The sequence below is a fragment of the Sus scrofa genome, chromosome 6 (genome assembly GCF_000003025.6).
Source record: "Sus scrofa isolate TJ Tabasco breed Duroc chromosome 6, Sscrofa11.1, whole genome shotgun sequence".
In the NCBI taxonomy this organism is placed as follows: domain Eukaryota; kingdom Metazoa; phylum Chordata; class Mammalia; order Artiodactyla; family Suidae; genus Sus; species Sus scrofa.
In genome coordinates, this window is record NC_010448.4 from 37,445,280 (window position 1) to 37,458,503 (window position 13,224).

Consider the following 13,224-nt stretch of genomic DNA (forward strand, 5'->3'; position numbering starts at 1 on the left):
GATAGTGCTTATCTGAATTGACTTCGTTGTTCTGATTGCCTTAGGATGTTCAGTATCATAATGGCATTCCATCTGAGTAGCCCCCTCTGGGGAGAAATCACGTAGCTCTATTATACAGCTTTACCTGCAGAACTTGACGAAACTGAGCTGGATAGGACAGAATCTCTGATACTCCTGGAATGGTGAAGGGTTTTGCAGCTTTTCTGCCTTTGCTTTTGTCGTTGGTACACACTGCCCTCTCTGGCCACCGTGGTGAAGCATTTTAGTTGTACCTTTTAGGAAAAGAGTCTATGGTTGATGACAGAACTACAGTGAAAACAATGTAGTATCTGTATCTGGCTTTTCTTTTTTTTTTGATGTTACCCAGCCTACACTATTTTTATTTTTACCTGTTAGTGTATTTTTAAAGCTCAAGCTAAGTTGTTGTTATTGTTAGGCTTGCTAGAGAGGAAGCAAGCTTTTTTAAAGTCTTCTAAAGTTTATGTATAGGTGCGTGTAAATTTAGAGAATTGGTCTGGAAATGTTCGAGAAATTAACAAAAGTTGATTCTGAGAAGGAGACTTGGGAGACAGAAACCAGAGGAAAGGGAAGACTTTGGTTTAACTGCACACCCATTTGTATCACTTGATTTTTTGAAATAAAGTGTATGTGTTACCTATATAAACATGGATATTTTTAATTTTGAAAAATCACATTTTAAAATATATTGGCTTTTTGCGGGGCGCTACCATTCATTGTGTGTGCCAACGCATGAAGAAGGAGCCCTTAAGTATCCTGTAAGGTATATCACTTCAACATGGAAGAGGTTCTTATCAGAAGCAGTTATTTAACATTTGTGTAAATGTAGATATTACCCACCGAAAGCCTTGTTTTGAATATTATGGTCAGTTTCGACTAAAACAAATCAGCCATAATGAGTGTGTGAAATTTTAAGTAGAAGGTAATTTTCCTTAAGATGCCATTGATTCTCTGTTTTACTTTCAGCAATGAGAACAAAAGGATAACTCTGCTAGGCGTTTAAACCTTTCCTATTTTGTTAAAACTGAATAATTCACTTTTAACTGTTTATGATTATTCCAGGTCTTACAAAATTTGACTTACCTTTTATCAAAGTATCATAGTGACATGAAAACATTACATTAGGTTTGTAAACACTTTTTTTCACTGTTTATATTCATTCTCCACACTTGCTTCAGTAGAGTCCTATCAGACTCAGTTATATTTAAATCTCCATAAACTATGGTTAAATTTATGGTAGTACAGTGCATATATGTTAAAAATCTTATCGGAAGCTGTGACAGATATTAACTCCTGTCCTTCATTCTTAAGCCTCTTCCAAGAAAGTAAATCTTATTGAAATAAGTACCTTAATAAAAAGCTATCCCTTTAACAAGGAACTTTTTAAATATAGCCTTGTTAAAAATTAACTTTTTGGCTCCCTGGCCCGCCCCCCCCCCCCGTTGGAGAAAATGTTTTAATACTGACAATTGAAAAGTCTGATTAAACAGTGGTTTTATTACAGTAAATTCTCAATTTGAACTCACTTTTTCTGTGTTTTGAAACCAAACTCACCTTTAGGAAAAATATGCAGCGCTGTTATTACACTCATGTGCATTACAGAACTAGTTCAAATCAAAGCCAATTTCAGTCCTTTTCTGAATAAGATAGAAAAAAGATAAACTCTTAAGTAAAGTTCATGTCTAAAATTCTGAAAAACAGTCCAGGTTCTGCCCTTGGGAACAACCTAGGCAGGGCAGTCTCCTGTCATTTTAAAATTTATGCTACTGCAGAGTAATTGTTTATGTTTTTAAAAAATATGTGTCCCTGAGGTACTTTGAGATCTCGGTTATTGTGTTCTTTGCATTGGAAAGGGGAATCCTAAAAAGTGAACTAATCTAGTGGTTTTCACACTTTCCTCAGCAGAACTCCCTCAGAGGAACTCTTTTGAGGGGATATTTAAAAACTAAACAGAAGCAACAGTTTGGAGTTCCCGTGTGGCTCAGCAGGTTCAGGATCTGGTGTTGTCACTTGCAGTAGCTCAGGGCTTTGATTCCTGGCCAGGGAACTTCCACCTGCCCAGGCATGGCCAAAAAAAAAGAGAGCTGGGTTGCTCAAATTGGTTAGGAGCTTTACCCTCCTAGTCACCCATCAGAGTGACCCCTGAAAAATGGACACTTTTTAGCGTATGTGTTCACAGATTACAGGGTGCACTGTTCTGAAAGTTCAGTTCGTTCTAGTGAAAATCACATTAAAACATGTTGGTTTAAATATGCCTAGAGTCATATATCGGAAATTACAGCCTTAGTGGGTGAGAAGCTATCAAATACTCTTTAAAAGGTGACCCAGTCGAGTTAACTATCTGACGATAGTTGCTGTGGATGTCTGAGGAAGACTCCTGTGTAATTAGAGCCTGCAAAGCTGCCATCTCAAGAGCATTTGGCTGACAAGGAGGTTGTCACATCCTGCAGCAAAGAGAAAGCACTTGCAGTTACTCTTTCTTGTAAGTGATTGGCAGTGTAATTAGCATATGGAGGCTGGAGTGATCCCAAAGTTCGCCAAGATCCATCTTCTTTCTTAACTAAAAAGTAAAATTGAGTATGATTAAATTAGGGTCCTTTTTTTGTTCTTTGGAATATAGTTGATCAAAAACAAAAGTTACGACTGCCTCAGGGAGTATAGAGTCTCTAACTGACCTCCATTCTTATTTCATAATAGAAAATAGTAAGGATCAGGAAGACCAGTTAGGGATCATGACATTAGGACATCTTACCATAGGTTTACCAAACCTTATGTTTACCTTTTAGATGCTGAAAACAGGAAGGCTTCGAAAGAGGTACTTTTAATTACTAACAAAGGTAAATTGAATCCGCTGGAGAAAAGTAAGAGTAGTTGCATGTTTGAAAAGAAAAAAAAAAAAATTAATTCTTTTTCTGTCCCCTGATTTATGTTCAAATAAAAAGAACCTGAGTGCTGTTGTGGGCCAACCAGTCTTCTAGTCACTAGAGCCGCATCAGTGGATGGGACAGACACAGTCCCTCTTTCTAGGAGGAAGAGACAGATAATGAGCAAGAAAAGGGCAGAAAATATAAGTAATAATCAAAATATTATTTATATAAAAAAACAGGATGATGGAGGAAATATAGAGCTTCCTGAGCAGTTGGAGAGGCTTCACGACACCTGATTAACAGGAAGGAAGCAGCCAGGCAGAGAGAGTCTAGGCAGACTTTTCACTTCTGTGACTACACACTGGCTCTCTACGTCTGTCTGGTTTTATTATCTACGGTAAGAATTAGCTCAGTGTGTTGAAGTAATGGGAAGAAGGCCTGTGTCGCCATAGATAGCAGTCAGGTCAGGGGCACGGTCAGCTGCCAGATCCCATAGGACCTCTGCAGTTGGAGTAAGGAGTGTGGATTTATTCTAAATGTAATGGGACTCTGTTGGAAGATTTTTGTGACATTATCTGCTTTATGTTTCATAAGTATCACCTGCTGCTGAGTACAGAATAGGGACTAGGGGGCTGTGGCAGAAATAGCCCATTCTCTCCCGACATCCGTTTTACCTTTCAGTGAGTCTCTGAATTTTAACTAAGCTCACAATTACCCAAAATAAATACTAGATTTTCCAGCCTTCCTTAGGGTTAGGTGTGGCCACATGACTAAACAAGTTCTGGGCAGTTGGGTGTTTGTGCAACTTTGAGGAAGTGGTTGTGTTTTTGTTGTTCAGTTAAAATTTTTGTTTTGAGATCATTGTAGATTCTGGGCAAATCTAACGGATTTGATTTTAAAGGAAGGGGGAATGCCCTATGTTATTTCTTCATTCTTGCTGATTGTGATGCAGGCATGGTAGCTGTAAAGAAGGTACAATTCCTGGCACTCCTGCATCTGTATTGGGCCATAAGGTGACATTGGAAATGAAAGTGTATATATATATATACATATATATATGTATGTATATATATATATAACTGAACAATAAGATAGAAGGAGCTTAGGTCTCTAGCCCCTGATTGCTTATCTATAGTTATTTTACTTGATAGAGAAATAAAACTCTATCTTATTTAAACTACTAGCTTGAGTTTTTCTATTACTCATGCCAAACTTAGTGCTAACGTAATAGGAGTGTGCAAAATTAATGAAAGAAATAAAACCAGACAGACGAGAGCCAGTATGTAGTCACAGAAGTGAAAAGTCTGAATGCCATCTAATAAAATTAATCTTGAGAGAGTTCCTCTAAAAAGCAGGTTTTTAACGATGCCAAGGTAGTTTTGTGGAAGCAGAGGGAAGTCTGTGTCAAGTGCAGGTGTTCAGGAACAGGAGGGATTTGTAGGGGCGTTACGAGACTGCATAGATGGATAGTAGAGCATTCAGCAGCATTTCCAAAACCAACTCTTCAACCCGTCTGCCCGCCCTCTGCCCTGCTGCATCCATCATGGCCCACGCTTGGCCCTACCATCACCTAAGGAGAAAACAGGCAGCCTCTTTCTGTGTCTTTCAAGGTGTTATCTCTCTCCTAGTGCAGTGTTCTCCAAGGTGTGGTCCCAGGGCCAGCTGCTTTAGCATCACTAGGGCATTTGTTAAAATGCAAATTTTCAAGCCCTATCCCACACCTACCAGATCAAAATTTCTGAAAGTAACCCACCCACACCCCCATCTGTGTTTGTTTGTTTGTTGGTTGGTTTGTGGTCTTTTGTCTTTTTAGGGCCATACCCATGGCATATGGAGATTCCCAGGCTAGGGGTCGTGTCAGAGCTCTAGGTGCCAGTCTACACCACAGCCACAGCAACATGGGCATCTGAGCCATGTCTTCGACTTACACAGCACAGCTCACAGCAGCACCAGATCCTGAACCCACTGAGCAAGGCCAGGGATCGAACCCACATCCTCATGGATACTAGTCAGATTCGTTTCTGCTGCGCCACAACGGGAACTCCCCATCTGCGAGGAATGAATACCATGCACCCTAACTAACGTTTGAGAACTACTGTCCCAGTGATGTAGTTCCCAAACCTGGAAGAATTGCTGAGTGGGACTTGTATGTGTTTAAGCCATGCTGCATATTTCCTTATTAACCTCCCCAAAGCTGTGCCAGTTTGCAGCCCAGTGGCAGTATAAGTCAGTTTCCTGCATCTTGACCAACACTAGAATTGGCAGTTTTTTATATTACTGAGGCTGAATTTCTGGGTTGTTTTTGTTTGGGGGGCATATTTTTCTGGTGGCATTTTTTTTCCCCATTTATTTTTAGTTTTTATCTGTCTCTGTCTTCAGGAAATGAAAATGTTCTCCACCCCAAAGTACAAAGATAATTCACCTTTTAAAAAATCAGCTATTTTTCTATTTAGCTTGAAGTAAAGAATCTTTTTTTCCCCCAAATAATTAGCAATTTATCCCAGAACCATTTATTAAAACTGTCCTCTCGCCAGGTGTTCAAATATCCCATATATCATAATAAATTCTGGGATATGTATGACTGTTTCTGAGCTTTTTCTCTTTTTCCATTTTCTTATCTAAACACCCCTTGAGAATAAGGACCATGTCTTCCTGATTCATTGTAGTTCCAGGGAGAGACTCACTGTCTGTGATACAATGGGTGCAGGTAATGCCTGTTGACAGATCATCCATTTCTTCCTCTACCTTTGCTACATTTTAAAATTACTGTTGCTTTGCAGTAAGTATATATTTTATGTATTTTACTTTTTATTTTTCTATTTTCCTTGGCCGGTATTTTTTTTTAAAGTCTTTAAGATGAGCATTTGAAGTGTAAGTACAAGGAAAAAAAACCACACACTAAGATTTTGATTAAAACATCCTTAAATATGGTATGGCTTGGAAGAATTGTTACTTTTACATTGTTTTACTATCCAAAATGTGTTACTTCTCCATTCTGTTAAATGTATTTGCTTACTTGTTTATTTTAGTCTCCTCTTCCCTTAATAGGTGTAATCATTTGCCAGGTAATTCTCTTGGGACGTCTAGGTTTTAAAATAACATTATCTATAAATAATAATTATGTCTCCTTGCCATTATTTATAGCACTGGCCAGAGTTGCCACTGTTAAGTAACAGTGAAAAGGAGACTTTGATTTTTTCCTTGATGAAAAGTAGGGCTTGAAACTGGAAAGTCTGGAGACAAAATTGTAGGCAGAACTGTGATGACAATGGTAGAATGAAAAGAGTAGCGTTGAGGACTTGTATTTAATACCTTGAATAGCACCTGTCTTTATGATTTAAGAATTCTTTTTTTAATTAATGAATTTTATGACATCTATAGGTGTACAACAATCATCACAACCAAATTTTATGGCATTTCCATTCCAAACCCTCAGTGCATCCCCCCACCCCCCAAGCTGTCTCGTTTGGAAACCATAAGTTTTTCAAAGTCTGTGAGTCAGGATCTGTTTGTTTTTCAGTCAGATCTGTACACTGGTTATTACAGAACCAGAGGTAAGGACGTAAATGGTGGGTACTACATTTTTCAAGCATCACATCACAGGCAGGGCTCTATATAACTGAACCGTGTGGTCGTGAAGTTTCGAATTTTATTTTGGCATGGATTTCTGCCTTAAAGAATTAGTGCCTTCCTGGGTACATTGTCTTTGAATTCAAAGTGTGAGGTATTTCCAGATTTTAGAAATTACTGATCCTTTTGGATAAGAGAAAGGAACAAGTAGCACATAGTTTGGGAGTAAGGACAGACCAGAGCACACAACGCTGTTTCATGTACTGGGTAATTCTCATGTTTGGCATCATGGAGTGTGTTTTAATATTTCATCTCGATTATAGCAAACTATTTACAAAGATCCCATTATACAACTAGTAAGACACTGCATTTATTATGATATAGAATTTAGAATGATTAATAGTCACAACGGTATCACCACAATGATCAGTATATATTTCCATCCCTAATTGTTGTGCAGATTTGCCTTCTTTTTTAATTCAGTGGCACAGTTCATTTGGTTGATTGGGTTGTGAATAGTTTTCTTAAACACTTGGGTGGAAAATTGTGAGCAACCGCTAAAATAAAGTAGAAAAGAATAATAGGGTAATTTCGTTTGTAACTTTATTTTTAATATGATTGTTCTACCTCAGTTGTATATACTGTGCAGATTTCATAAATCAAGTGCTTTAAAAAGCCAAACTTTTACTAGTCATTATGTAGTATAATTTTTCAGGCACAGTTCATCTTTTTGCCATAGTTTTGTGTTGTTCTCCTGGTTTCAGTTTGTTGATTTCTTACTTTCCCTGTCTGCCTGGCTTTGTATTACCTGATTATATGCTGTGAATTATAAATGTGAAAACTAGAAGTTGTTATGCCTACGATTCAGGAGGAAAGGTGTACTGAGCACAAAATTTTCACCAGTTGTGTGTCATCTGAATAGGATGATATATGCCTTGGGCAATGGTGTCCTCTAACAAGATACATTAACACAGATGGTTGTGTTATTTGCTGAATTGTCAAATATCTAATATTACCCTAGGTTCTCTTTTTGATCAGAAATCTTCAGCTTAAAAAAGGAAAAAAAAAAGTTTCAAGACTCCATTCCTCTAACTCTGTGCAAAGATGTGAAGAGAGTTTGAAGGAAGGATTGTTTCTATGTAACATGAAATCATTCAGCATTGCTAGCAGCCAAAGGAGCGGAGGGGAAGTTAAAGCTGTTGAGAGAAGCCAGAGGAAACAAAAGTCAACAAAGTACAAGAACTCTTTATACATTGCTGACTTTGGGTAGTAGATGCTGAGTACATGCTACTGAGTGAACGTGGCCTGACCATCTACCAGTCACTTAACTAGCAGTCTCTTCATTGCCTCCATCTCCCTTGCCCTTAGCATCCTTTCAGTCACCATGTACAGTTGATGCTACATCGTAATCATCCTCCTTCCCATTTTCACCACCACTGTTCTGCTTAAGACTTTATAATCTTTGCTTCCTAAATGACCTCTCTTTAAAAGTTTAGACTCCCTACCAGCATCAAGATTTTTGGTCCAAAACACAGATGTGATAATGGCACTCTCTAGTTTAAAAACTCAACAAGGTTTTCTCATTATAGTCAAAAAGTCCAAACTCTTTAGCATGGCGTTGACGGACTTATTGCAGTCAGATCTCATCCTACAATTTCTAACCACTTTTCCCCTCCACGTGCTCACTGTGCTATGTTACTCAGAATTCACCAACACCTCCTATAGGTAAGTGCTCATGCCTCCATGTGTTGGTCTAAGCTGCCTCTTTCTCTCCTGGGTAGAAGTTCTATCAGATCCAAGTAGAATATACCTTCCTTTTCTAAAGTTTTCCTCACTCTGTCCCTCTTAACCCCCAGCAGAATGAATGGTTCCCTTTTCTGCCTCCAGTGCTTACCATGTAACCCTGGTTAAACTGCTTTTCACCTCGTACTGTGGATTGGCCTTGGTAATAGGGGTTGACTCCTTCAGGATGGTAGTTTGTCTTGATATCTGTCATTTAATTAGCAGAATACCTAGCAGATAAAAAGTGCCATGTGTGATGTATATTGTCACATTTAATCTTCACAAAAACTTTGTGAGGTTGGTGTTATTAGCACCACACCCTCATTTTACAAATACGTAAACTGAGCTGAAAAGCTTCTCAGCTGGTCCCCAGCAAAGATGGAACCCCAACTTCAATCCGCCTAGTTGGCTAAAGTCCATTTTCTTTTACCTATTTTGTTGTATTTTGCCCCTCCCCAATCTGTGTATCCTCAGTGTCTGCTCTCTAGTAAGTACTCTGTAAGTGCTTGCTGATTGAATGAATAATAAAAACTAGTTCACACAGGAGGCTAATAGTATGATTTCTATTAAAAGGGAGAGTGAAAGATAGCAGTGCACCATTTCTAAAAATAAAAACTGTGAAAGAATCTTTAAAACACAAACATACACAAAACAATTCAATATGCTGTTGTTTGGGTATCAGAAATGTTAAACTTGGGGAGGAGGCGCTCCATTGTCTAAATAACACTCCTGAAACGCAGGATACAGCAAAGTACTGCACGATAGAACGTCTTGAATTGATTTCTAGGAGACTGCTGCCCCCTTACCTCTGACTTTATTATGAATGTTCTCAGAAGTCAAATCATCTAATTGAACTTTTAATGGTGTAATACACTGCAAAGCTAGCCATAATGCATGTAAAGCCTTTAAGGCGATGGAGTACAATAAATATAGGATAATTGGGGTCAGCACAGTTTGTTGTAAAAAAAAGGGTATGTGTTTTCATCCATCATAAATTGAAAACATACTACTAGTGCTTGTATAAGTGAGTACAAAATCAGTTGTTTTTTTCTTGACTTGTCTTAAGTGTCCAATAGTAATTCAGAACATAGCATTTAACCCTGAAAAATCTTGAGAGTGAATGTTAGTTAAAAAAAAAAAAAAAATAGGGGTTTTAGGAGTTCTCTTGTGGCTCAGTGGGTTAAGGATCCAGCGTTGTCACTGCAGCGGCTTGGGTTGCTGCTGTGGCATGAAAGTTTGATCCCTGGCCTGGGAATTTCCACATGCTGCTGGTGCAGCCAAAAAAAAAGGAAATAGGGGTTTTAGTTCATCTTTTTTTGTCATCCAACTTTTCTTATGAACTTAGTTAAATCTAATGTCAATTTAGCCGTTTAACTTCTCTTCTCTTTTATTCCTCTAGTGTTGTTAATAACAATATTTGTAGTGGAAGGGATCGCCGTGGCCCAAAAGACCCAAGGTAAAGTACTTACGGCGCTAATATTACTGCATGTTCAGGACAGTGAAATGGCTTATATTTGGAAAGATTGCACCTTTGAGTACTATTTCCATAATCCCTCTGGGGTGTTCCAATAACCTAAGGCTTTCTGTCAGCCTATCAGCCTCAATTCAACTGGGTTCAGCTGCAGTTAACTAGAGTAAATTGTCAGCATAAAATCTTGCCCTGATAAATTTTAAAAATTGGCCTAACTAGTGACTCCTAGCACACTATGGATTATGTCCAAAAATTAAATGAAATTCATGCTTTACCACTAAGCAAAAATAAAAATCTCTTCTCCCAGTGTAGACAAGCGAAACATTTCCATCAGTATCTTATTCAAAGCCCTAGAGACCTGTTCCAGTTGTCTTTGTTTATGAAAGAAGATTGGCTAGTGTGACTTTTGAACCAGATTTTCATGTCAGAGTTTTGTACGATTCCTAAATAACAGGATTTATTTTTATTCTCATCAAAGTTATACCTACTCATGACACACATTAAAACATTCTCAGAAGTTAATTAGGGAAAATCAGCCCCCCAGCCCACCTTATTCCACTTCTCCATGGAGAGAACCACTCTTTAGCTGATTCTTTTGGTATTTTCTTGCATGTTTCTCGTAGTTATGTTAGTTTCAGGTATTAGCTAATAATTTTTCCACCGTGGAAAGTGAGAATTGGTTCTTTCATGCACCTGCTCTTCACCTCTGACCATATGCAAGTGTTCTTTTAACTTTGCACCTGTAGGATCCACATTGGTATTGTTCTAATTCTGGTAACATCTGTTCAGGATTTACGTTAAGACACCCATTGGGCTTTTTCAATGGGTGTCTTAATGTAAGTTATGTTTTTGTGTTTAGGAAATTTTTCTTTCCCTTTTTTCTTGTTTAATTTTCTAAGTTCCCTTGTCTCCATTTCCTCTTCTGCCTTTAAGGAACTCTTATTATTTGGTTACTTTTTAGAAAAATTTTCCATTTCTCTTTTGCTGTTTTCTTTTCAGTAGTCTTCATTGAGACTTCCTCAGCTTTGTCTTCTAAACCAAAACCTGGAAAACTGTTTTCTATAAAGGGCCAGATAGTCATCCTTTGAGGCTTTGCGGGCCTTTATGGACTCAGCTTTGCAGTTTACAGGGCGAAAGCAGCCAGAGAGAGCATGCACATGAGCGGGCCTGGGTATATTTCAGTGAACTCCGTTTCAGTCATTTACAATAAGAGGCAGCAGGCCAGGTATGGCCCAGGGCCTTAGTTTGTGGACCTCTGCTCGGAACATTCAATGTTTTTCATTTCTTCTATTTTTAGAAACTTCCTTTTCTTCTCTGAATAGTCTTTGTTAAGAATATACCTCGTTTTTGTTTTATAGATATACATTTGACCCTTGAACAGTGCAAGGGCTGGGATGCTGACCCCTACATATCCAAAAATCTGCCTGTAACGCCAGTGGGCCCTCCATATTCATGGTTCTGCATCCTCTGATTCAGCCCACTGCAGACCGTGTAGTAGGCATGGACCCATGGGTTCAAACCCAGGTTGTCCAAGGTTTAACTGTGCTTTCTTTTTCTCTGAGGAGATTAAATGATAGTTTTCGTTTCTTAAAAAATATTTTATCATCTTTGTATCTTCAGAGTTACCTCTTTATTTATTTATTTATTTATTCCACACTGGGACATGCAGAAGTTTCCAGGGCCAGGGATCTAACCTGAGCCACAGCAGTGACAGCACCAGATCCTTAACCCACTGAGCCACCAGAGAACTCCCTCTGTTTGTTTTTTAATCTGTTTTTACATTACAGGCTTTTCTCAAATATCTGGTGCTCCGTGAATGTCTGCTCACATTTATGAAAGATCTGCTCCTTATCTGTCTGCTTGTGTAGAAAGGCTTTTTTACTGCAGCCCTTCTGTTGAGAGACCCTCGGTCTGTATCCTTAAGTCTTTTTCTTTGGGCCCATTAGACTCCCCAGAAGAGGTTAAGATTCCACATCCTGCTTAGAGGTTCCACATCTGACCAAGAGGTCTTTGGGGACTTGACTAGGGGAAGAGACTGAGTGTCATCAGCATGTAGCATTCACTTACTCTCCCTGTTTGGAGGTTGGTGTTGTCACCCTCTGCTGTGCCTGCTGTCTCCTAGTCCAGTGACCCTGTTTTACCTTCTCCAAAAAATAATCTCATTTTCTGATGTGGTGGTGAAGCAGCCACTACCTAGATTTGTGGAATGGGGAGGGGGGTATTAGAAATCGAGTTGAGGGAATTCCTGTCATGGCTCAGTGGTTAATGAATCCGACCAGGAACTATGAGGATGCGGGTTCGATCCCTGGCGTTGCTCAGTGGGTTAAGGATCAGGCATTGCCGTGAGCTGTGGTGTAGGTCGCAGACGTGGCTTGGATCTGGCGTTGCTGTAGCTCTGGTGTAGGCTGGTGGCTACAGCGCCGATTGACTTCTAGCCTGGGAACCTCCATATGCCGCAGGAGCATCCCTAGAAAAGACAAAAAAAAAAAAAAAAAAAAGCAGGTTGATTCTAAGAGATTTTTAAAAATCGTGTTTTTAAAATGCCCAGTTGCACCAACTCTCCCCTACTTCCAAAGATATCTAGTTCTCCAGTTGTTATTATTGATCTCCCTTTTTATACTTACGGGTTTATGCCCTTAAAAAACTATTTACTGTTGTTTAAGTGGACTTTGAAGAAGGAGCAGAGCTAAATGCACGTGCTCAGTCTACAGTCATTAACTGAAGTCCCTTTGTAATTTTTGAATCTTATCTGACTTTGTGCTAAACTAAATACAGAGATACCATGCCAGAGATACACTCCTGGGATCCTTTTATTTTTATGTCAGAACTGAATTTTATAGTTTTACTGATTGATCAGATTTTCCCATATGGTTTTATCCTTGTAAAGTCTGAGCATTGTATTTCCCTGCTCTCTTACATAGCAGATTTGTCCTCTAGAGCAAAAATCTTCTAGCAAGTACAGCATACCATCTTGCCTTTCTTCGCTTCTGCTGTATTCAATTTGTTGTGCTAAATTTGGCTCTTAAAAATTAAAGTGGTTCTTAAAAATTATATAGCTGTATGTGTGTGTAACAGAGTGGGCAGTTATTTAGGGACGTTGTGGGGGAAAGAGCAGAATGTTTTTTTCTTTTGGTGTAACTAATGTTTTAACTGCTGTTTATCCCTAAGATGGACAGAATATTGGAATCAAGCACATTCCTTCAACTCAGTGTGGCATTTGGGTTCGAACCAGCAATGGAGGTCATTTTGCTTCACCAAATTATCCTGACTCATATCCACCAAACAAGGAATGTATCTACATTTTGGAAGGTATTTGACCAATTTCTGCCTTTCATTGGATGGATTTTTCCTTTATTGTAAAACTAGGTTAAGTGGTTAAATGCCCTGTTTAAACCAGTTTCAACAAAACTTCAATATGTATTTTAATTAAACTCTAGTCATTATAAATATTTCTTGATATTGAGCACATTAACAAAATAAAGGTTGAAATTTTATAGGGATTTCGAATTTCCTAAA

The 13,224-nt window shown here is 38.6% G+C and overlaps 1 protein-coding gene across 3 annotated transcripts in view; it reads left to right on the forward strand.

Moving 5' to 3' along the window:
- Positions 1–13,224, forward strand: part of NETO2 (neuropilin and tolloid like 2) — a 63,056-nt gene that overhangs the window by 1,746 nt on the left and 48,086 nt on the right. For all 3 annotated transcript variants that reach the window (XM_005664461.3, XM_021094240.1, XM_005664460.3), the window contains exons 2-3: positions 9,637–9,693; positions 12,877–13,017. In XM_005664461.3, coding sequence (XP_005664518.2) covers positions 9,637–9,693; positions 12,877–13,017 — 198 coding nt within the window. The remainder of the gene's footprint in view (positions 1–9,636; positions 9,694–12,876; positions 13,018–13,224) is intronic.